The sequence below is a fragment of the Brachyhypopomus gauderio genome, chromosome 3, assembly GCF_052324685.1.
Source record: "Brachyhypopomus gauderio isolate BG-103 chromosome 3, BGAUD_0.2, whole genome shotgun sequence".
Lineage (NCBI taxonomy): Eukaryota > Metazoa > Chordata > Actinopteri > Gymnotiformes > Hypopomidae > Brachyhypopomus > Brachyhypopomus gauderio.
The window spans coordinates 41,046,434-41,070,909 of record NC_135213.1 but is presented as its reverse complement, the minus strand read 5'-3'; the positions used below and the strand labels follow the sequence as shown (position 1 = coordinate 41,070,909).

Here is a 24,476-nt window from a genome sequence, read left to right as displayed (position 1 = left end):
CCTGTACAGCTATATATACATATACCTAAACGATTCATACAAATACAACTGTGCTTTAATTGATCAAAACAACTGTATTTCACGAACGTTTTGAAGTGGTAGGAACTTTGATAGCTGGTGTTTGCTGACAGTCGGACAGCCCTGCGGTGGGACAGGGAAGATGGCGCTGCCCTTGCTCAGGTGGAGCTGCAGGAGGCCTGTGTGTGTCTTCACGTCTTATCTCAGATCTGACAGGTGTGTGTTCACCAGGTGTGTGTTCACCAGGTGTGTGTTCACCAGGTGTGTGTTCACCAGGCCCAGCACCAAAACACCACTACCGACTGTTGTTTCCAGTGTCAGATATTATAGTTCAGACCGCGAGGGACACAAGCATCAAAATTTTGTTGTATTTGACATTCCAACCCCCTTGATTTGGATACGGAACCGAATATACTACTTTCTGATCCGGACTTACTTTGACAAAGAGTTCAGCATCGAAGAGTTCACGGACGGAGCCAAACAGGTGAGAGTCAGGACGGCCCGACTGAGAGACACTGATGTTTTGAAGCGACAGTGTGCAAATCTCACGATTAATAGAATCTCCAAAGAAATGCAGCGACTATGTGTATTGACTTTACTGAATGTGTGTGTGTGTGTGTGTGTGTGTGTGTGTGTGTGTGTGTGTGTGTGTGTGTGTGTGTGTGTGTGTGTGTGTTTTAAACAGGCTTTCTCACACGTTTCACAACTTCTGTCCCAGTGTCAGTTTGAAGCACTCGAAGGACTGGTTGCTAAAGATGTAAGAACGTGCACCTTGTAAAAAAATCACTGATGTGTTTTGATGTGTGTAAACATACCGACTCTCTCCTCTGTAGCTAATTGGCAAGCTGGAGGAGAAATTTGGTAATCTTCCTTTGACCCACAAGAAGGCAATTTCCGCTGATCCAGATGAGATTGTGTACACAAAACCAGGGGATGTAGGCATCTACTATGACGACAATGGTGAGAGAAGAATTTATCAATGATGCAACATATATTGGTGTGAAATAGTCTACATTTGAACAGATTATGATGGTTGTAAGCATGTAATGGTCAAACGGGTCTTTTCAAGAAATTAAAACATTAAAACATGATGTTAGATTGATTCAGCAGTTACACCTCTGCACAATACTCAAAGGGAAACCACAATAATTTAAAAGTGTATTAATAATAGTAAATTCCTGGCTGAGTGAGTAGGATTTTCAATGGGCTATTAATCAGAAGACTGTGAGTTTGGGCCCGTGAGCAAGACCCTTTACCCTCTCAGTTCCAGAGGTGCTATACAACGTCAGATCTTGTGCCCTAAGCCTAGCAGAAGCAGGATGAAGAATACTGCACTTCACTGCCTTGCACATGTACTCAGAACCAGTAAAAGTCAAATCTTAATCTTTAAGCTTATATGACTGACTGTTTTTAGTTATTTTCCCTGGTGAAGTTCCGATATCCAGATGCTTCTTTGTTCTGCCTGTCTGTAGGGTTTGGGTTTTGTTGCCAATAACATTTTGAAAACATCAAAAAACATACTTCTTTTTGTTTGTTTGTTTGGTATTTGTTTGTTTTATAGTGTCTATTAATGTGCTATGTAGTGTTTTACTTGAAGATACTTATAAACATGTTGGCACATGATGTTTGTCCAGTGCCACAGTGGCTGGTTCGTGATATAAAGTGCATCTACATGTCAAAACACTCCATTCACCTGATAGTCTTGTTTTTATTGTCCTGGTCTAGTCCACACAGACAAGGTTAGTCAATCTGTTTGATCTGTACAAGCCTGGAACGGTGAACTGTAGCACATTTATGTCCTGCATAAATGGACAACTTACTATCCTTCTGTGCTACTATCAGGGAGGAAATTCGTCAGCATTTTAATGCGCTTCTGGTACGTAACCAATACCCAACTGCCAGAGGACACTATGGAGGGACAACGCATGAGCAAGAGAATCCTCACTGCCAACTATGAGTGAGTACTACTCTAAACTAGTAGAAGTCTTCCTTTCATTTCTGCAGGTAACATGCCTGTCACTTAATTCCCTATTAGAAATATTAGAAGAACAGTTATTGAAGGAAGCATTTATGAATTTATTTTGTGTTATATTTAATTCAGTATTAATTGTTTGGTAGGATTATGGGGCTCTGTATTCATAATCTATAAAATAATAGTGGACAAAACAGGTTTAGAATTTTATTATAGGTTTTAATATAATATAAATTTCAGAGCAAGTTATTTTTTGTCTCTGCAGGTTCCAGAGGGAGTTTACCCAGGGAGTAACACCAGATTGGACCATTACAAGAATAGAACACTCTAAGTTGCTTGATTAAAATGCTTAGAAATCTGTAAACATATATATTTCTATGGGTTAGGGTTAGGGTCTACTAAATTTACACTGGTAAGGCCTATATTCTTGAAACATCTTTATTTGGAAATAATGCATCTTATCAAAGATACTTGTACTGTACAGATTGTGAGCAATTATGTAAAATCCACATGTATTTTAGGACAAATTTAAATGGATCCACAGCTGCCAGATTAGTAACTCATTGAATTATAGATTTAGACATCCTACAGATTATAAGACATTCTTTGCACCATTTAGTTGTGACTGAGTTAAACAATCTCTTCTGTACGTTTAATAATGTTGCATCTTTTCTTTAAAGTTTGATATAAATTATACCAAGTTTTTCAGATTTGATGTTCAGTGCTCTGAAAATTGAGGTAATGGTCTGGTAGCGAATTATCTGGTAGCGTAATATTTGTGTTCCCAAAAATCACATTTGAGGCAGGAGGGTCTCCGTGTGTAGCTAGAGGATGAAATGGTGCTAAATGAATTCAAGCAGATCTGAATTTATGTATACAGAAATTATACAGTAAGATATGCCAATAAGCCATTAACAACTTCATGACAGGTCATTAGATGGAACGAATACGGGCACCAGAAACATGACATTGTGTTGTGACATTTAGTGTGTTGTTGTTGTTTATTTGTAATTATGAGGGTCTGGTTAAGTTGGAGTGTCTCAGTGTCTTCTGCACTATTGGGCCCATGTGACCCAACAACTATGTAACCAATAAATAATAAAAACTGTATCATTATAAATTTGCATTACATGTATAATTTGTCAAGTTGAGACCAGATAACGAAACAAAAGAACGTTTGGCAATGTGTATGATAAATACAATACTATGAAACTATGTGAGGTATGTGATCCCACACTCCACCCAGTCACGAGGGGCCACCAAACACAGCCACGTCATGGTGATGCTGCAATTAGTGGAGCTGGATGAAACGTGCTATGACTGCTTGTGCCCTGCAGCTGTGACACCAGGTGTTAACAACGGCTCTCCATCGACACTTCGGACAATTACTGCACCATGTCGGTGTGACCGGTGTGCCAGAAGAGATACTGGACCAGTAAAATACTGCAAACCAGATCCGGATCACAGCTGCTCACGGTTTTTAGACAAGGAGTTCATTGTCGGTTTGGGGTGCTGGGTCAGGGGTCAGGGGTCATGTCTGAGGTCAGACGGACTCAGATTATGCTTCTCATGAGGCTCATGGAGCATATTTACTGGACTCTCACCACCGTGCAACACCAGCTGGACTGGGACTAATACCCAGCCCTGGTCCTGCTGGAGTCAGACAGGTTGATTCCAGCTCTTCTGGGGTTGAGCCTCAAGTCCAGATGTCCACGGAGCTTCAGCTGTCCAGCGCCAGATGAGGACGGAGTGACCAGGACCAGGTTACTCCACCTTCACGTTGCACGTCTGAGTCTCCAAGGTGACACAGTGCTCACCAAACATGAGCAAACGACTGCCAAGGACAGGTGGCCTTACAACCTACACTGCAGGAAGGGGCCATCATGAATCTCTCCGGGACGTAATCTAGTTACCAACTGAATGTTGTAAATAGTTGTTAAATGGTTAATTGTGTCATTTAGTCAAGTGTCTTTAGTTTATTAATGTGTAGAAATGTGAGGTGTGTGTCGTAGTTACCCTCGCCCCATTTCTTATTTCCTTTTTCAGATTGTTACTGTTTGAGTCTTGATAAAATAAAATAAAAAAACAACCGAAACAAAAATACTTTAATAAAGGGCCATTTCCTCTATCAGAAATGTCATTCTCTGCTTCTTTTTCCGGTCCGCCACGACACCACTATGCAATGATTAAAAAAATTTTTAAATCATTGCATAGTGCATAACGTTACACGTTATAATGTAACTGCAATGATTGTTGTTGCTCGTTGTTACAAGTTATCATTTCTGTCGTGCAGGTAAATGATAGATTGAGTAATTTAATTAAAAGGATGTCGACGCTTCCAGAATGCAGTTTGCTAGTTTATCAGAGTATGCATAGTCATAGTATTAGTATTAGTATTAGCATTAGTGCATCTCACAGTCCTGCCGGTGCACCAGTCCGTGGTCTCGCGCACAGTCGCGCTCCGCGGATCTTCCCTCGCGAGCCGCCGTTCCCGTGACGTCAGTGCCCGGGCCCCCAGCAGCACCGGGCCGGTGATGGTAGTTTTGGACGGGGACGGCGAGAGATCCCCGAGCACCGAGAGCAGCGAGCTGGGAAGATGAGGCCGATGGTTTACGCGTTTTACGGCGGCGCTCTCGGGGTTCTGCTGCTGGGTCTGCGGGAGCTGCTGCTCGGTACCGAGGAGAACCGCTGCGCCATGACCTACATGTTCCAGTACCCCGAGTACCGGGTGAGTACCGGCGCCTTTCACGGTACCGGCGGCTTTGCTCACACGCCGCCGTCACGCAGCGGGCTTGTACGTCTTCACGTCCTCGCTGCGTTACTGAACTGAACCTGCAAGTTTAATTTTCGTCGCAGTTTTAGGACATTTTGATTTAGCCAGTTAGCTGACGTAGGTGTTGTAGTAACGCTGTGTGTCTGATCTCTAACCTACCTGTAGCTGTGTGTCTGATCTCTAATTTACCTGTAGCTGTGTCTGATCTCTAACCTACCTGTAGCTGTGTGTCTGATCTCTAACCTACCTGTAGCTGTGTGTCTGATCTCTAATTTACCTGTAGCTGTGTGTCTGATCTGTAATCTACCTGTCTAACACATGTACTGTTGTAGCTGTGTATCTGATCTCTAATGTTAATTAGTGAACTTTACTATGCTATAAACAAACTACCAGTCTTTGTAAATGTAATGATGACACAGGTTGATTTAGAAGTAATTCTTGGATCGGTGCTGGGTTTATGTGGTCTCTGCTAAGTGAATGTCAGTTAATGGTTGTAGATAAAGACCTGGTAATAACTGTAGGTACACGTTGTGTGTGTGTGTGTGTGTGTGTGTGTGGGTGTGTTGTGGGCAGCGTGTGCAACTCCCCCGTCACGTGGTGCGTCAGTACCCAGCGTATGGGCTCTACCTCTATGGTGAAGGCACGTATGCTCAGGAGACACGGGGGCTTAAACTCACTGGCGCCCCCGTTCTATTCTTACCTGGCAACGCAGGCAGCTATAAACAAGGTAAGACTTACTACACAATCTGGGTTAAACACTCAGTACAGGGCTAAACATTCATCCACTTAGATCGAGACCCATGTGAGACTCGTTTTCACTTCACCTTTGGTATTAAAAGGTTGACATGACTCATTAGCTGTTACATTATTTGTTTTCTATCCGTTGACATGATCGATCATGTACTTCTGACTATATAGTATGCTCGATTACACAAAGTGTGGTTTACTTCATCAGAATAAAATAAAACGTTTTACACACACACACACACACACACACACACCTTGCTTAGATTGTTCTGACCTTTCAGGTCGTTCTTTGGGTTCTGTGGCATTAAGAAAGGCTGAGAACATGGATGGTGGGATACATCTGAATGTCTTCACTGTCGACTTCAACGAGGAGCTGGTGGCTCTGTACGGTGGAAGCCTGCTCCGACAGACACTCTTCCTTCATGAAAGCATCAAGGTCATTCTGCGTCTTTACAAGGTCAGAGGTTAATTGTATACAATACAATACATACATCAAGCCACAGAGAATAAAAGCATAGACATTAGTAACTCTTTTTGTTTAAGTGTTTCTTTTGTAGACACAATTTTTACATTTGTAGAAAAGTTATGGCTTGTATATTGAGGCTTTAGACATCATATTGTAGCAGTGTAGTTGTAGTCTTGTATTGTAGTCTTGGAGAAACATGTCTACTTGCACACTGGTTGCTTATATGTCTGGTTACGTGCCTGCAACCACGTGCAGTTTTCTGCAGTGCGCGTTCAAGATTTTGAGAATATGGTAACTTAAAAACAAGCAAGCTGAGTCTCTGCGCCAGCAGTCAACACACAGGTTTCCCCAAAGCGCTTGAGCGTAACTTTTCTGCTGGTGGTGTGGCAGGAGTGCCCAGACCCCCCTGGCAGCGTGGTGCTGGTGGGCCACTCCATGGGCGGTGTGGTGGCCCGGGCCCTCTTCACCCTGCCCAGCTTCAACCCTGGCCTGGTCAGCCTGATCCTCACACAAGCCTCCCCTCACCTGGCTCCTGTGCTCTCCTTGGACCCTTACATACTGGGTAGGGCGCCTCCTTCTGGCCAGCGCCGTGTTTACAGTTTGCCTGAGGGTACAGTTAGTGTCATGAATGCTCCATGTTAAAATTAATTTGCACTTTCGTCTGATCATAGCACTTCACTATTAATATCGTGTCTTTATACCTAACTGAATTATATAAACATATTGATTGTTTTCATTAAATACAAAATATTAACAATTTAGTTAAACCTATTTCCATTCTCTGGAGTTCCACTACCTCCAGTAGTAGGAAATTAGCATTTTGTGTGACCATAATATAATATTCTATAAGGAATGCAGAAGTTTCTAACTGATATAATATTCTCTGGTTATTTTCAGACATAAAAGTCAACTAGATCAACTAGCTATTTCAAAATCTATAAAAATGAGTTTTTCTTCTACACAGTTTTTATCCAAATTGATTAACTGTGGTCATTCTCAGACTAGATACGCAGACTAGACAATCTGACCTATGTAGCTTACAGTGATCATTATCCCAGTTAGCATCGTTTGGTTCATACTGTACAGCTAAGTGACTCCAGGACGTATTTTGGTAGCTGTATAATTCACTGTCATCTGTCTGTGTCCTTGGCTCTCTGTGGCAGAGTTCTACTCCTCTGTGAGGCGACGCTGGAGGTCAGAGGCTGAAGACCTGCGCAACGTCACCGTCCTGTCAGTGGGAGGTGGTTACCGCGACTACCAGGTGCGATCGGGCCTGACGGCCTTGTCCTGCCCCGCTGATGACCCCAACAAGATGGCTGTCGTGGTAAGAGAAATGGCAATGACCATGACATAACTGGGAGCCACTAATTTAGGATTTCTTTTTAAGAGCCGAGTTCTCCCTCCAACGTTAAACCCTGCCCTCACTAAGAGAATATGAGTAGTAACAAGATCCTTTGTAGCAGAATGTTTTGTATAGGTGAAACCTTTGCCATAGTTATGGTTATGTTATGGTTATTGGTATGTTATGGTTAATAAGGTGAGTATATGGTTTTAGGTATGATTATGTTGTAGTTGTAGATATAGCTATGGTATGACAGATGTGGTTATGATTATGATGAGGTTTGGGTGGTTATAGTGTGGTTATCATCCTTCACTTAAATGGACAGTATTATGCAATTCTTAATAATTACAACAGTAATTGCCACCAGTGTTACATGAATAGTGGATATTAACTTTACTAATTAGTTGTTCATTTGTTAGATTAGGTATATTTGTCTCCTGAACTAATTTGAACACTTATAGCCAGAACCCATTTTGATGTTTCAAGTGGAACAGAGATGTTCTGTGTGGACAGGGCTGGGTTTCTTCTACCTACCCATTACACTCACTGTGGTGCTTTTGTAGGTCACTGCTGTCCCTTAGACGTAAGTGACCACGGATCACTTGTCTGCTTAATCAGTGTAATTAGTAAAATTAGTTAGTTAATTAGTTAGTTATTAATCAGTTTACTGTTAATTGGTTGGTTTCTAAATGAATCCTGTAACCTTTTCAACAATTGAGCAGTTTACGCCAGAAGCCACATTTGTTGCAGTACGTCATAATGTAAAACAAGAACTGTTTGACTGTTGTGCTTTTGTAGGTCACAGCTGTTCCCAGAACGTGGGTGTCTACGGATCATCTGTCCATTGTGTGGTATGTAGTTCACTCACGTTAGTGTCCCAGATCAGCCTTGTGACAGAAATTACAGCAGTTTTTAAAGTAGGTAATACTCTAGTTTAAGGTCCCTACTTGAGAACTTCATTTAATATTTATAACATCTATAAATGGTAAGGTGTGTGTGTGTGTGTGCACTTGTAGGTGTTTTTGTGCGTGTTTTATATATAAACACACACACTGCATTTGGCAGACGCTCTTATCCAGAGCAACTTGAAATGTTTTCAGTGTTCCAGAAGATGGGGAGAAGTTTGTGTTGGAGTCTTATGGGCAGAGCAACGAGCATATGGCCAAACAGTAGCAGAGGCCAGGCTTGTTACTACACTATACCAACCACATCTTCATCCCTGGTGGTTGTTACTACACTATACCAACCACATCTTCATCCCTGGTGGTTGTTACTACACTATACCAACCACATCTTCATCCCTGGTAGTTGTTACTACACTATACCAACCACATCTTCATCCCTGGTAGTTGTTACTACACTATACCAACCACATCTTCATCCCTGGTGGTTGTTACTACACTATACCAACCACATCTTCATCCCTGGTGGTTGTTACTACACTATACCAACCACATCTTCTTTTTGTCCCCTGACTACTTCTGGACTGTAATTGTATCTGTAGGAGCCCAGGAACGTTTATCCAGAGTGAGGTGCCTTTTTACCAGTGGGCTAATCTTGGTACCAACTTTCCAAATTCGCCGTCTTTCTTCTTTTATGTTCTGATTAGAGATCGGACGATAGGGGTTTTTCTATAACCGATGCTTATGTTTAGGGGTCAGAGGTCAGCCGATGGTGTTGGCGATTTTATTGGATTCTGCTTTATTTGCATGCTAATAATAAAAAAATCCTTAAGTTACCAAATATGAATAAAAACTTCAATATTTTAGTGCACTTCACTTGTCAGTAGTGTAGATAATAGATTCAGTCTGATTCATTTAGGGTTGCCGAATATTCAGTACATCTCTAACTTATAATATTAGGGCTAATATGTGAAGCAAACAAGCTGATTTTCGACTACAGTTCTTAAAGTTACCTGCAAGTAGTGTACCTTCATCCAGCTGTAGTTTTATGTTAATGAACCTTCATCCAGCTGTAGTTTTATGTTAATGAACCTTCATCCAGCTGTAGTTTTATGTTAATGAACTAGTCCTGATATTTCTCACACTCGTACACCCTCCTTTGGAAGATCCACCATGTGGGACTGCCACATCTACTACACGTGTTGTTTTCTTGATCTTATACGGTTGGTTCATCACAGTTTTCTTGTCTGTCCATCCAATCAGGAGCATCCACTGTATCGCTGTTGTTTTCAGCCACTCTCATTTGGACTCGGGGTCTTCCAGCTCATATCCGTATTTTTGTCCTTCCTGTGTCCTGTATCCAACTAGGTTCTTGGTTGTCTCTGGCTCCTTTGCACAGTCTGCTCGTGATACATTTCTGCCTTTTTCATTTACCTTTGCCAGCCACCTCAGCTCGGTTGGTGGTTCCTCCAGTGAGGGACCGTCCTCCAGTGAGGGACCGTCCTCCAGTGAGGGACCGTCCTCCAGTGAGGGACCATCCTCTAGTGAGGGACCGTCCTCCAGTGAGGGACCGTCCTCTAGTCAAGTCAAGTCAAAGTTTATTTGTATAGCGCTTTTAACAACTCAAGTTGTCGCAAAGCAGCTTTACAGGGTTTACAAGGTTAACAATACTATGGGTCCAGAACCCTAATGAGCAAGCCAAAGGCGACAGTGGCGAGGAAAAACTCCCTATGATGAAACCTCGGGAGAACCAAGACTCAAAAGGGAACCCATCCTCCATTGGGCGGCCCGTTAACACACAAATACACAAGTCACACATAATTCACACAATCAGACTAGGTAAAAGTTAGAATTGAAAGTTCTGGGTTTTGATATTGTCACTGTAAATGTCTGTTGATGAATGCCAGGCTTTCATTCCGTGTCGGAGCAGTGATGCTGGTATTGTAGGCTCCGACTGCAGTGTTACTCCCCAGGTGAACCCCGGTATCAGCACATCCACCGGCAGCCAGACCATCCCCCAGGTGCCTGCAGGTGCCTGTATCCAATCGTCTTGGGTAGAGCCATGCAAGAAGATAGATAATACAGACTGAGTGGACGTGAAGGACCGTCCTCCAGTGAGGGACCGTCCTCCAGTGAAGGACTGTCCTCCAGTGAGGGACCGTCCTTCCATGACACAGCCACTGCTTCCACGGTCTCCGTGTCCCCCATTTTAAACACTCCTCCATCGGCTCAGCGGTGGGGTCCATCGCTTGTATTCATGGGTGTGGTGTATCTCACTATGGACAGTGGATTTTACACTTTTAAAGCCCATTTTCACTCCTCCCTGGCAGGCATCCATTGAGTATTGGATCTTGGCTGGAGTACTCGGTGCATATTGAGGAGTTTTCTGGTATTGACATTGGCAGATTGCAGCTCTTTTCATGGCCAGGTTATTGTGGCTGCAGGTGTCTGCTGTCTGGCAGGCCGTAGGTGTTTACGGCTTTGATCTTGTTTCCTCTGGCTGGTGAGGTCCTGTCTTCCCGTGAGGTCCTGTCATCCTGTGAAGATGTAGCTGTTCTCATTTTGTGCTCTCATGTCATTGGAGAATCTTCAGGTGTCTGCAGCTGTCCTCCAGTTACTTGATCTTACACTCACTCACACACAGCTCACGTACACTAGTGAGTTTCTGTGTGTTTGTGCCACAAATGGGACCTAAATTATGTGTAATAAGGTTAATTCTATTTTGAGGTAATAAGGGAAATCTGTATTGTACATTGTTTGAAGTGCTCACTGTAATTGTATGCATTGTGTTGTGTTACTATTTTTGTTAAAGGTGTAAGGAGTTGGTGCTGGCCACGGTGCGAGCTTTCTTTGAGCTCATAGAACCTGAAACTAGACAGGTGAACGCTGTCTTGCTGCCTGTACTTTTCTGTTGTGAGTCTCTTGTATGTGTTTTCATTGTGTGTCTGTCTGTACGTTTCTAGCCATGTTCGCATTGACTTCATTTTTCATTGGGACATTAATAATTTTATTACACATGATAATTATTACACATAATAGAATTATCAATGTATCCCTCTGTATCCAGACAGAAATTAATTATCTCTAAAGAAGCACTTTTCAAGAGTATCAACCTGAAACATGAATTAAACCTGAAACATGTAATTTTCAGTTAATTCAGATAACTGATTTATTAGTAACTGTAAATAGGTAGCAGTTTCAGTACAAACAAATAATTTAAAGTATTATATAGTAATAACAAATTTCTTTAAGTAAGGGACCAGAATTGATGCAACTAATTATTGCATAAACCACACTGGAGATCTTGTGAATATTGGGTCATGATTTCTGCCTGTTGCTGCAGATATAAACACCCCTTTATTCCGTAGACTCTCACTTTTCTGATTATAATTTTTTGACTTTATTTACTTTATTTATTTATTTAGATTCTACTAATTGTGCTGACCCAGCTCATATGTAGAATCAGGTAAATCCTGATTAAGTAAATTGTTGAGTGACTCTTTAATGATCTTTAATGTCTCGGGACACTGATACACGCTATATGGCAACATACGACCAAGTTTAGTGGTTCAACACATTTTTCCAGTGTAGAAAATGTATTCCAATCCACTATGAAGTAGGACTAAAATTCACACGACAAAAAATAGGTAGGAGGTTTGCTCCATGAATATTTGATAGGCAGACACAAAAACATTCTGATGTAGCCAGTTTGGATGGAAATAAAATCAGATTATCAGCTCTAATATAGGACATTTTCCATGACCCCCTTAAACATAGTCTTGAGTGTTCGTCTGTTCGTCTGTGTCTGCAGGTGCGGCTGTCTGGGTGAATATACGTGTGCGTCTGTGTGGTTTGTACTGACTTTTATCATCCCCAGTTCACAGAGGATGCTGAGAAGAGGAGATCTGTGTTGAGTCATCACTTCTTCCAGCACACGGGTCGTCTCCCTGCTCACCAGCTCCACCGCACCCTCAGCTTCTCCGGTGTGTGTGACCTTGCGTTGTTCACACACGCAGAGTTCTGAACACTCATGAGTACTCTAAACACCAAACACATGTCCATGTGCACATTGTCCTTCTGAGAAGAATAACGCATGTATCCAGGTCCTTGTTTGAGCTGTTATCTCTCTGTCCTTCTCTGTCTTAGTGGTGGTTGTTGTATGAGACTGTGTATGTTTCCTTTGATGTAGATCGCTGTATCTGTCCAACCTTCTCTTTCGTCAGGTCGTCCCGAGACGTGGAGTGAGGTGAACACCTTGCGCCTGTTCTATAGTGCCACCAAAGTAAGCTGTTCTCACCGGAGTGTACGAGTGACGCACAAATACACCAGGCAGACTCTGCCATGGCTACAGTGCGTCCCAGTCATGTCCCCAATCGTTACCTTTCAGGAAGCTAAAGAGAAGTACTTCCTGTTTGTGCTGTCCAGCCGGAGGAAGGCCTATTCTCACTTTCACTGCCGCAGCACTGACATGGTGAGGTTGTGGCGATAACCAGCACCTGTTTAAACATTTAGATGCTTAAGCTAAATTGCAAAGGAAGAAATAACATTAGCTACACAAAAGCTACACAGTCTCATTTCTAATCACACTCCACAAACATGGTCAGTCCCCCCTGTTCTTGTGTTGATAGTTTGAATGTATAGGACTGTGGGTCACCGTTGGAGTGCTGGTGCTCGTGTGCTACTGCTTATTCATCTCAAGTGTTGTCATTTGTCATTTCTGCTTGACGTCTTCACCTCTTGCATGTCTGCTGTGTTCTGCAGGACACATCTAGCTGGATGTTTGGCTGTACCATGATGGGCAAATCCATGTGGTGAGTGTTGGGCCTGAATTACATTCACATGCCGAATTAACAGGAATCACACTTAAATTCTAACCACTCAAAGTTTAATTTGACCTTCTTCCACAAATTACTGGAACAATAAGAGTGCATCACTAAATACTTAGTGATATTAGCTCAACTAGTTTTGTTTTCAGTGTATGTTAAAAGTTAACTATAAGAAGAAACAAAGCTTGTTCTGTTTTGTAACATCATCTTTTTTAAATATCTCAGTCTACAAGCAACGGATCTGTCATGGAGAACAGAACTTCTTCCAGCTTACAAGGTGAATGTTATATAAATGTTATTTTTTTATATTTCAGGTGCAGAAAAAGATGTAGCATGCAGTCTCAACAGTACAATCAAAAAGTGGCGTCTTTTAGTGTTTTGTCTTTATTATTTGTATGCATAGAAGTGCTTCTTTAAAAGAACACGCTTAATCCTTTAGCAGTAATAAAAGCCATAAATGCAAGAAAGCAACCTGGACACAAGCATAGTGCAGCAGGTCTGGGAACATTTCCTCCTGTTCTGGACCTGCTGTAGACAACTGGTACAACAGGTAGAGTGGTGACGTTCACGAGGGGAATGAATGTTTGGAATGTCAGGACTTTGACTGATACGTTTCCTCCGAATGACGTAGGTGACATGCGCTCATTCTCGCTGTAGGCAGCTGTGATGACACTTTATCAGCGTGGTGGGGTTATTGGGGAAAGCCAGATGTACACTAGAGCGTCTGGGCTCCACCTGCTCCTCCTTCTGCTGGTGTTGGCCGTCCTCCACCTCCTCCTTAATGCTCACCGTCTGCTGGCGTTCGGCTGCCACCACCAAACAGTCAAAGAAGCAGAGAAGGACTTCTGAGTTTAACACTTTAATAACACTTTAAATGTTTAAATAGGGCAGTTACACTCACATGGTGCAGGTGTAATGGCTAAGTGTAGTAAAGAAGTGTAGTGGAGAAGAAGTAGTTCACTAGAAATTAAGGGGAGTAGCGTAGTTCACTAGCGGAGTAGCGTAGTTCACTAGCGGAGTAGCGTAGTTCACTAGCGGAGTAGCGTAGTTCACTAGTGGAGTAGAGTAGTCACACTCAGTATTGAAATATCATCACTTTTATTTTTGAAAGCATTCTTGCTGTGCAGTATTTTGTCCCACATCTGTCTAAAACAGTGAGTAAAAGTAATTCAGAATATCATACATATGTCAAAGTGAATTTTGTATTGTACATGGTTGTACAGGTAATCTATCTAATGTCTGTATATCTTGAGTAGACACTGTCAACAACACAAAGATGAATGTGGTGTATTTCAGTTGGTGGTGTGTAGCATGCAGTGTGTTACTGTACATAGCAGTCGCAGTAAAGTCCCGAGGGTCTGGGGTAGCGTGAGGGTTGTCTGTTCTAGGTGAGGGTTGTCTGTTGTTCTAGATGAGTGTGGGTCACATGTCAGTAGCTCCTGGCTACAGCAGCCTTATCCCCAAGGAAGTTAATGCATATCTGCAGAAGTAATTAAGTGTCAAACGAGCATCTTGTCTTGATGTATAAATCCTCATTGCGTGTCGATTTGTTCCAGCTGCGCAGTAGTTTGGGGAGGTGGTTCTGTCGGGTTCTGTTGGGTTCTGTACTTCCCTGTCATGTACTGACATTTTTCTCTTCTTTTCTCTCACTAGGTCATATCAGTGAGGCTGGGTGAGATGTCTGCCATGTCTCATCTGGTTATCGATGCCTCCAATCCCAGTGCGAGACAGGTAGACATGTCATTCCCCCATGTGTTTCCTGTCAGACAGGCAGGACCTGGTCTTCCTTCACGGGGTGGGGGTTATAACAAGTTTTGAAAACTATGTAGTCTCCTACAGTAGTACTATATACTACTACAGTTTTTATATAGTACTGGAGATATAGTATATCATTTGATACCATAACTATACTAGAAATGCACGTTTTCACATCGGGACTCGTCTGCTTTTCTCTGGTTTTTTTCCAGTTCATTGTGGAGTGTGAGTGGCAGAAAGAGGAACGCTTGGCCACGCCCCTCTCTGTGCCCAGTGCACTGACCTTTGGTAACGCACATTTGACCTACAACATGTGACAAACGTACCAAAACCTCCCCAAACATTAATCTTCCTTTATTAGTGTTTGGATTATATTTATGTTCAGGACCTACACGTTTTGTCCTGGTAGGGGGCAGTTTTAGTGCTGAGATACTCTTGAATTAACCAACTTCAGCACAGGGTTAACTCACAACATGCATTTTTTAGGCAGCGATTACATAGACAAAATCTATAAAAACAATGTAAAAGATCAATTTGGTCCTGTAGTTCTTAAATTATTATACTTTAAAATAGAAATTAAATCACTCAAATTGAAGAATTTGATTTACATTTGAGATGTAATTTTAGATTTACATTTTAGGTGTAATATTCTAATACTAATGTTATTTTGGCAGGTTTGACTACGAGTGATATCACTATTAACTCATCTGGGCTACTCCACACAGTACAGTTGAAGCACTTTCATCAGGTAAAGCTCTCCTCTCCTCTTCTCTTTCAAAATAAAAGTCCCACTGCAGGTCATTCTAATGCTCCAGTCAGTCATGTGCAGCGTTTTCTAGCGTTGAGGCCATGTGTTCTCATGAGACTTAGCAGTTGCCCCCACAGTTGCTGTTTGTAGCTGTATGCAGACTTTTAATTTGTAACCCCTTTCAACCCACAGGTTTATCAGGCTTTCAAAATCATAATAACAAGTCACTGCAAGGCCACTAAAGGTAAGTCTACATTCCAAGCACAGTGATTTACATTTTAACATTTTTTTTTGCAAATCGGGGCCTGTCTGAGTGTCCCTCATGTTTTGCCCTCTAGACAGATTGCCCAACATCTACAGAATGAAGGTGCCGTGGTTTAGAGAAGACTCCTTCGTCACTGCAGGGTAACTGCACACAAGATGCTCTGAGGTCTCATTGCAGGCTTCACCGTGTTGTTGATTTCAGCCTCTTAATTCTAATGAGCTCATAATGAACATGGGGCTCGTTTCAGCGTTCCCTCCACCACCGAGATCTCTGGCATGTTACATACTAGTCGTCATGACAACACCTCAAGTGCCGTGTTGCAACTCCACACTTCTCCAAATTGTCAGTACAAGGTAATTTCCCACAATGCAACTTGCAGCTAGATTGGTATATAAATGTAATGTGTTATCTAATGTGTAGTCTAGTGTTATCTAATGTAGTTCTGTAGTGTAATGTACAGTGTACATAATGTAGTTTTTTATGTATTTAAATGTAATGTAGTGTATTGTGACCAGAGCTGTGTAGTGTGTAGTCGTTAGTGTAGTGTGCGTTTAGTGTAATGAAGCTAGTCTGATGTAATCGCTGTGGTGTCTGTAGTGGAGCGTAGAAGTTTGTGTTTGGCTGAGGTGGCTCTCTTCCCCGCTGCGCTTGTACGGCCCTGCCAGCAGGTGGCGATGGCGAGATCACTGAGCCTTTAGCAGCACAGGGAGGCACACGCTGCTCCTCCAGTATAATGAGGTGATTCTGCGTGTGGTGCCAGATCAGATCTAGTTGTGAATGTGTGTGTGTGCTGTGAGCTGTCAGCTGACACCAGCCACGCCAAACATCATCACACCAAACACTTTAAACACTCGCTGTAAAATGAACTGCTGGTTACAGTTCACACAATGCTTTTGTTTTAATATGAAGTTTATAATATATTTTTTTATTTTCAACTGATAGAATATATGTAAAGTATATTTATATGTAAAATATATTTGTGGAGTATATATAAAAATAATACCGCTCTCAGTGCAGAACTTCTGGAAGGGGTTCCTTTTCTTTCTGGAGTTGTTAGACCACTTTTATATTTAGCCAGAATTGGTGTCTGAATGACCTAAATGAGCTAAACGAGTGTCTCATCCCAACACAGGTGTCTGTGCGAAGCTCCTTTTCCAAAGTGCTTGGACAGGTAATATGAATATCTGGACACATTCTGTTGTATCTCATCTGCACAGCAGGGAACCTCTAACCAATCGACATAATCATTCCATTCTGTTTAATAACATTTACTGAATTGATCACTCAAACATTGAAAACAGTCCAATCTGTAGTGGAAACTGGACAAACCAAGATACGATGCGCCCCTGTCCTGTGTCCCTTGTCCTGTGTCCCCATGTCCTGTGTCCCGTGTCTCAGGTCTTGCGGAGCTGTGGTCCAGTGCTCCTCGTGTACGTTGCGGCGGTGATGATGCTGGCAGTGCGGAGACAGCTGTGCTGTGTGGTGCGGACGGGCCGCGTCCTCACTCTGAAGGAGGCCGTCGCTTCAGGACTTCAACCCCACACGGTGGAGCTGCCTGTCTTCTTACTGCACATGCTGCTCAGGCAGGTCCAACACTACAACTCGCTTTGTTTCAGTTTGTAGTGAGGAGCCTGTGGCTAATAGTGGCTAATATTTAGAGTTTTGGACCTGAAACTGAATTGTTCACCTGCGTTCTTACCACTCTCATCCTCTCTGGCAGACAGGGCTGGTTTCAAGAGGGCTGGACTGCAGTGGGACTCCCTACTGTAGACATGCTGCCTCTAACCTCCACAGAGGATGTGTCCCATGATGCAGTGGGATCCGGGCAGTACTGGCCACACCTGATTTCCCTGTTGCTCTGTGTCCTTGGGGCAGCAGTTGCATTCTGGGGGAGCGCAGTGCTCAGTGCGTTTGTGCATGCTCTGTCTTTCCTCCTGGCCCCTCTGCACAGGTAACTAGAGGTTTATGGCTGGACTGACATGTACACGTTGGAGGAGCGAACATCTCTAACATGTCTGTGGTGCTGTTGTCTGCCCCAGGCCTACAGTGTCTCGGCACTCTGGGACCCTTCACCCTGCGGCTCAGACCCTCCTCATCCTCATCCTCACTGTGGTAGGTGGAGCTACCTGTGGAGCCCTGTCCATAACAGCCAGCTTCCTCATCCATCTGTACCGGGTACGTGTGGATGCCATTTGACTGAGTTCAGGTTGACTTCACCCAAGTGCTTACAACCACTTGATGAGTTATACTTTTTCCTCAACCACAGAACACTCATTCAGTCCATCTAGTCAAATGTGCAGTTTTTGATGTCACACCGTAGGTCTCTGTGATGTCACACCGTAGGTCTCTGTGATGTCACACCGTAAGTCTCTGTGATGTCACACTGTAGGTCTCTGTGATGTCTCTGTGATGTCACACTGTAGGTCTCTGTGATGTCACAGTGGACTTCTTTAGATTCTATTTTTTTAGTCTTTGTTGAGATATTTATGCGTTCAGCAAGGCTTTAGGTGTGTTATGCAGCATGGTTGTGTTTTGTTGTCCAGGTGCTCAGATTAAAGATGACCGAGCGGTCACTCAGTTACATGATGAATCTGGTACGTTTCCTGCGCTTTCACTTGGCCTTGTGAACATTGTGAACGTGGCGTACATCGTAAATGTTGTATTATTCTCTCTGTAAAATCTCTAAATGTTAAATACTTTGTTTTTAAGGGAATAGTTTATACATTTTAAAACAAATAAAAAACTTTATCAGTTGAGCTTTTTCAGTATTATTAATAGCTAATTGTGAACGGTGCACATTCTCTTCTGCTCAGGCCCCCCAGACAGTGGTGCAGAACTCTGATTGTGGCTGCAGCAGCTCAGGAGGACAGGGGAAAGAATGCAATAGCGCCCCCCTCTTATCAGAGTCAGAACTGCAGGATGTCAGAGATGACCTGCACCTACACCTGAGCGTGTCCACACTGTTCACCTTACCCATGATGCTTAGCTCACCCTCCCTCGTCTACTGGAGCCGTAACCTCAGGTATTTAGATTTAGATTTGAGGCTGGACAAAATCCAAATTGCAGTTGTGTTCTCCTGCGCTCACAAGAGGCAGCGGTGACACAGCTGAACTCAGACACTGGTAGGTCTAGTGTCTCGTCATGACGATGGTGGTAGTGTTAGTGTCTCGTCATGACGATGGTGGTAGTGTTAGTGTCTCGTCATGACGATGATGGTAGTGTTAGTGTCTCGTCATGACGATGGTGGTAGTGTTAGTGTCTCGTCATGACGATGATGGTAGTGTTAGTGTCTCGTCATGACGATGATGGTAGTGTTAGTGTCTCGTCATGGCGATGGTGGTAGGTCTAGTGTCTCGTCATGACGATGATGGTAGTGTTAGTGTCTCGTCATGACGATGGTGGTAGTGTTAGTGTCTCATCATGACGATGGTGGTAGTGTTAGTGTCTCGTCATGACGATGGTGGTAGTGTTAGTGTCTCGTCATGACGATGATGGTAGGTCTAGTGTCTCGTCATGACGATGGTGGTAGTGTTAGTGTCTCGTCATGACGATGGTGGTAGTGTCTCGTCATGACGATGGTGGTAGTGTTAGTGTCTCGTCATGACGATGATGGTAGTGCTAGTGTCTCGTCATGACGATGGTGGTAGTGTTAGTGTCTCGTCATGACGATGGTGGTAGGTCTAGTGTCTCGTCATGACCATGGTGGTAGTGTTAGTGTCTCGTCATGACGATGGTGGTAGTGCTAGTGTCTCGTCATGACGATGGTGGTAGTGCTAGTGTCTCGTCATGACGATGATGGTAGTGCTAGTGTCTCGTCATGACGATGATGGTAGGTCTAGTGTCTCGTCATGACGATGGTGGTAGTGTTAGTGTCTCGTCATGACGATGGTGGTAGTGTTAGTGTCTCGTCATGACGATGATGGTAGTGTTAGTGTCTCGTCATGACGATGGTGGTAGTGTTAGTGTCTCGTCATGAAGATGATGGTAGGTCTAGTGTCTCGTCATGACGATGATGGTAGTGTTAGTGTCTCGTCATGACGATGATGGTAGGTCTAGTGTCTCGTCATGATGATGATGGTAGTGCTAGTGTCTCGTCATGACGATGGTGGTAGTGCTAGTGTCTCAGTTGTGTTGACTTTTATCTTGCAGATATTCTGTTCGTCTCGATCCTGACCCCTGGTGGCCATATTCACTTCCTCTGCTCATCGCCTCTGTGCTCCTCACTAACTGCAGTACTGCCACTCTGAGCCACAGGTGCGTGAGTGTGTGTGTGTGTGTGTGTGTGTGTGTGTGTGTGTGTGTGTGTGTGTGTGTGTGAGCACACATGGGTACTTGTGTTGATAAGCTTGTGTTTATATCTGTTTCAGTAAACTGATGCTAGGAGTGACGTCCCGCCTGCTGCTTCCTCTGTGTGTTGCTATGATGGCCTTTTCTTCTCTTCACCTGTACCGAGTCACTCACTTCTTCTCCGCTGCTCTTACCCTGTTAGTGACCTGCTGTCACATTTGACCCCTGCTGAACCCTTGGCCCTAACCCATGGGTAGTCTTGGCTGAGGTTAGAGTCACACCTGGGTCCAGCCTGACCAAACCACAACTGCCTTAGCATGCGCTGTTTTTGCGTCCTCCGTTGGATCGTAGCAATTCCAGTGTATTTGTGTATCTTGAATCATGCTATTTATCATCCAGCATTATGACATCATGACATTATGACATCATGACATTATGACATCATGGGCAATTTATGAACAGGGTATTTCAACCACATGTTTTGGTGTCTCTATTAATGAATCCTCTCTCATTTGTTTTTACCTCGTCTTTGAGGATGAATTCACATGAAGGCATATGATTGTGTCTGTGGTTTCTGTGCTGGACCGAAGATATGCAAAGCTAACCGTTAGCTCTTAGTGTCACCTGTTTTTTGGTCGGTATGGAAGTGTGTCATTTGTGTTTCTGTGCCACTGGCTGCGTGAGTGCGTGCCCTGTTTTCCTGTGTGTGGACATTTGGGATGTGTGTGTTTTTCCCGTTCCTGATGAGCCAGCCCCATCTCAGTCTTTCATAATTGACCCATCCACTAATAGTTTAGGCGTGAGGTTATCTTGGTGTCATATCAATCGTGGTGTGATATCATATCTGATATCAATCATTTGTAATGAGGCACATACGCCCCCTAGTGGCGGTGCAAGAATTAGGATAATTGCTATAATTCCAAATGTTGGATGTAAACTGCTTACACAACAGCATTTAAGAAGTAAGAGGAATATTCTTGAAGTGGTATAATCATGTAATTGCAGTGAAGAATTAATTATAATGTGCAAGATGGGTGCCGTGGCTTGCGCTAGCCTAGTGTGCTAGCCTACATCAGAGTAATCTATAATTATTTCCCCTGCAGTGTAATAATATATATATTTATTTATTTCTAATATATATTTTGTTAATTACTGAAGTTTACATGTATGCACTGCACACTCATGATTTTCATGGTCTCCTGAGCAGAATAAAACATCTAATAATTTTTTTTGTAATTTTGTGCAGAGATGGGGTGGAGATTTATTGATTAGCTTAGACACATTGCCATAACCATAACTGACGTAACTGGTGATCGTCACTGCTTATGTCAATGTGTGTGTGAAAACTGAGCTCATGAGAGAAATGTGTGTGTGAATTAGTTTGTGTGTTCGAACGTATTTTGTTTTAGTAAATTTGTCTTTGTGTTCCCGCACTCTCCATTTCTTTTCTTCAAAACCAGAACTGTGTCAGCTGCGGTTTCGGGACCTGTAATGTCACTGTGCTCTTAGTTTAGCCTAGAATTTGTTATTAGGTAATCTGATAATTCAAATTCATTTGTCCAATCAGATAAATCAAATGAATATCTAGTGCCTTTACCCTGCCCGTCTGTATGGCACACTCTGCAGGGGCGTGTGATTGTCAGACAGCATTCACCAACAACCCTTTGCCTCAGTGCTTCGATCTAAATGCCTCCAGGAAAAAAAAAGAAATTGAATTTCTGTTCCTTGGACCAAGTTCCCTAAAGGCCGGTTTACATCTAAGATGCTCAACCATGCTGAAGCCACAAAGAGCTTCGAAAAAAGGGCCGTTTCCATCAAAGCAGTGAGCTGAACTATGTAAGCTGTTTTGCCTTAGATTAGGGAAAACTAAGCTCTCTACATTGGTGATTTGAGATTGCAGAAAAGCTACATGATACAAAACAATCCAACCATTTCATAAGCATAGACCTTTCGCAGTTTCTGGTGTCTGGTCTAAGATTAAACAGCCTAATTAAACTTCAGTAACATCACATGCTGTATTTTACTCATGTACAATTATTGCAAATGTCAGCTCACACGATCATCAGACACTTTTGCCCTAAGATTAGAGTCTCCATCTGACAGTTTGCAGAGAGCAGACATCTTAATTTACCCTAATTTACCCTGCTGCCGCTGACCCGTCCAGCAGGACACTGACACTCTGTGTAAATCATAGATGTAAACTGGCCCTTATGATGAATGACACACTCGTGTGTCACTTGCACTGTGAATGTCCCTACTGCGCACGTGTGTGTGTGTGTATGTCCGTGTGTGATTTAACGTGTGTTACTGTGTGTGTGCACGTGGGCGTTTTATGCTGTTGTGCGCTGCTGAATGTCAGATTCTTATTGTGTTGTTTTTGTGACACAGCTCTGCCTCATGCCAGATATGAGCTGTGAGCAGCAGCCTTTTCTATTCTGTAAAAGTTAAAAAAACAGCAAATAATGTTTTGTATGAATGTTTCTTACATTTATTGGTGTACACTGTGACGTGCTCTGATTATTTCGAGGCAAGAGACTGTATTTACCACTTTCCTCCACGTTGATTTGCTGATCTCTGATCAGGTCCGATTAAATCATTGTTAGCATTTGCCAGGCGCACACTAGTAGAACTGATCCAGGATCAGTCCTGCTGCTCTGAGATGTAATGTGTGTACAGCTTATGGTGTGGCAGCAGTGTTCTCCTGCTCTGGTGGTCCTGAAGTTCCTCCTAAAGAACTGTTACTGTTACTAGCAGGTAGCGGGGCAGCTTCATCTTGACGGCTAAAACTCTTCAACATAAAAGAAGCTTCACCCGTTTTTACAATTTTTTATAGAACGTTTTTAGAATGTTTTTACCCCATATTTATACCTTAAGTGGTTCAGCCCAGGTTCAACATGTTGGTAAGTTAGTATTATAGTGACAGATGTTAATTGCTTTGTGTGTTCTTTAGGTAAAATAATATTGTTAAAACTTCAACCTTCCTGAAATATTCTTAACTTACCCAATGATAGAAAAGTTTAGAAAAAATTGTGAATTTGGCCTACAAATTATGTTTACTCCATACTCATAGCTTTAACGGTTTAAAGTACTACCATATAAAGCAATATGTCAAGCTGAATCGCTCTAAGAATGTGACTTTTGTGATGGGAAGGAACAGAACGTGCATACAACACACATATGTGACGGAGATGAACAGAGTGCAGTCTGTGTCTGGTTCATTAGGGGAGTTCCAGCTCTCGTGGGTGTCTGAGTGTGCCGCTCTCTGTGGTGACCACCATGGAGATGGAGCAGTGTTGTGCCAGTTAGCACACTGCCAGCGCTGGCCGCTGGGCGTGGCACTGGTTGCTGTCCATGGTGCTGGATGATGGCCAGGGCTCAGTTGTGTGCGAGTACACTTGAGGCCCAACACCCTTTCAACAGCCTGCCATCACAGTAAAGTAGTACGTCTCCAGTAAAGTAGTACGTCTCCAGTACAGTAGTACATCTCCAGGTCTTTGTGGTGTGTCTGTGAATGAGATCTACTTTTTTAACATGTGGGTATAGAATTTGATTACCTGAAACATGACCTAAAATTCTTTTCATATCAGCTGGACTAATCTTAGACTGTATAGAGAAAAAAGTTTTTTATTAACTTGATTCTAGATCGCAGCTCACTGCCTTGTAAACCAAAATGCTGTTGTTTCATTGTACAGTCACTGTACAGTCACAGTCGGAGTGGCCTAAGCTGCCATGCGAATGCATACAGGGAACTAATGTAGGTGAGACTAGTGTCAGAATACTTCAAACCATCCAACTCCCAAGTTTCCAATTTTTTGTGGTCAGACTTGAATATCTTTATGTAATAATGAATCTGAACGTTCGGTAAGGTGGATGAAATGCAGATGTCTGTATATTATTGTGTTGTGTTAACAAAAAAAAAAAAATACAGCAAACTGCGTATTTTATTGCATCATTTGGAAGGATAAACGTTGATCAAGCTGCAGCTGTTGTGTATATTGTTGTCTAGTGGCCTTTTCTATTTATTAGCCGCTAGTTGTCTCAATCAAATGTAAGCATCGTCTGTAACAGATAACAGTACCAGTTGCAACTTACATTCAAGTACTTTTTTTCCTTTTAAAAGTGCTTGTGAGTATTGCTGTCTGCAGCCCAGAAATTGCAGTTGCCTTGTTAGATAGATTTGAATCGCACACTACAGGGGAGCATCTGAGAAGATGTTTTTAGCTTGGGCTAAAAAAAAAAGGTCTTGAATCAGCCATGATCATTACTAACATGGGCTGGTCTTCATCTTGATATCTGACTGTGCTTATGATCAGAAGGCCACAAAGTGTCAAATGTAAACATTGAGATAGATTGAGATTCTATAATCAGATCATAT

General features: G+C 42.8%; 2 protein-coding genes across 3 annotated transcripts; both read left to right on the top strand.

Moving 5' to 3' along the window:
• Positions 1 to 125: 125 nt before the first annotated feature.
• Positions 126 to 3,061, top strand: maip1 (matrix AAA peptidase interacting protein 1). The gene is made up of 5 exons (XM_076998394.1): positions 126 to 502; positions 704 to 775; positions 852 to 978; positions 1,861 to 1,975; positions 2,256 to 3,061. The coding sequence occupies exons 1-5, from the start codon at positions 161 to 163 to the stop codon at positions 2,332 to 2,334; spliced, it is 735 nt and encodes a 244-aa protein (XP_076854509.1). The 5' UTR covers positions 126 to 160; the 3' UTR covers positions 2,335 to 3,061.
• Positions 3,062 to 4,404: 1,343 nt separating this feature from the next.
• Positions 4,405 to 24,408, top strand: pgap1 (post-GPI attachment to proteins inositol deacylase 1). Of its 2 annotated transcripts, XM_076998392.1 has the most exons (26): positions 4,406 to 4,718; positions 5,337 to 5,490; positions 5,792 to 5,967; positions 6,367 to 6,538; positions 7,140 to 7,300; positions 8,117 to 8,169; positions 11,033 to 11,099; positions 12,098 to 12,203; positions 12,444 to 12,502; positions 12,608 to 12,691; positions 12,982 to 13,031; positions 13,272 to 13,323; positions 14,700 to 14,777; positions 15,014 to 15,089; positions 15,476 to 15,549; positions 15,742 to 15,793; positions 15,888 to 15,954; positions 16,062 to 16,167; positions 16,947 to 16,985; positions 17,213 to 17,401; positions 17,539 to 17,765; positions 17,854 to 17,989; positions 18,358 to 18,408; positions 18,628 to 18,836; positions 19,964 to 20,068; positions 20,182 to 24,408. In XM_076998392.1, exons 1-26 carry the CDS (start codon positions 4,587 to 4,589, stop codon positions 20,321 to 20,323), a joined length of 2,817 nt encoding a protein of 938 aa, XP_076854507.1. In that variant the 5' UTR covers positions 4,406 to 4,586; the 3' UTR covers positions 20,324 to 24,408. The 2 variants fall into 2 exon arrangements, 1 of the variants encoding a protein (XP_076854507.1); XR_013129703.1 differs by lacking the exons at positions 18,358 to 18,408; positions 18,628 to 18,836 and having other exon boundaries at positions 4,405 to 4,718; positions 20,182 to 20,318.
• Positions 24,409 to 24,476: the final 68 nt, after the last annotated feature.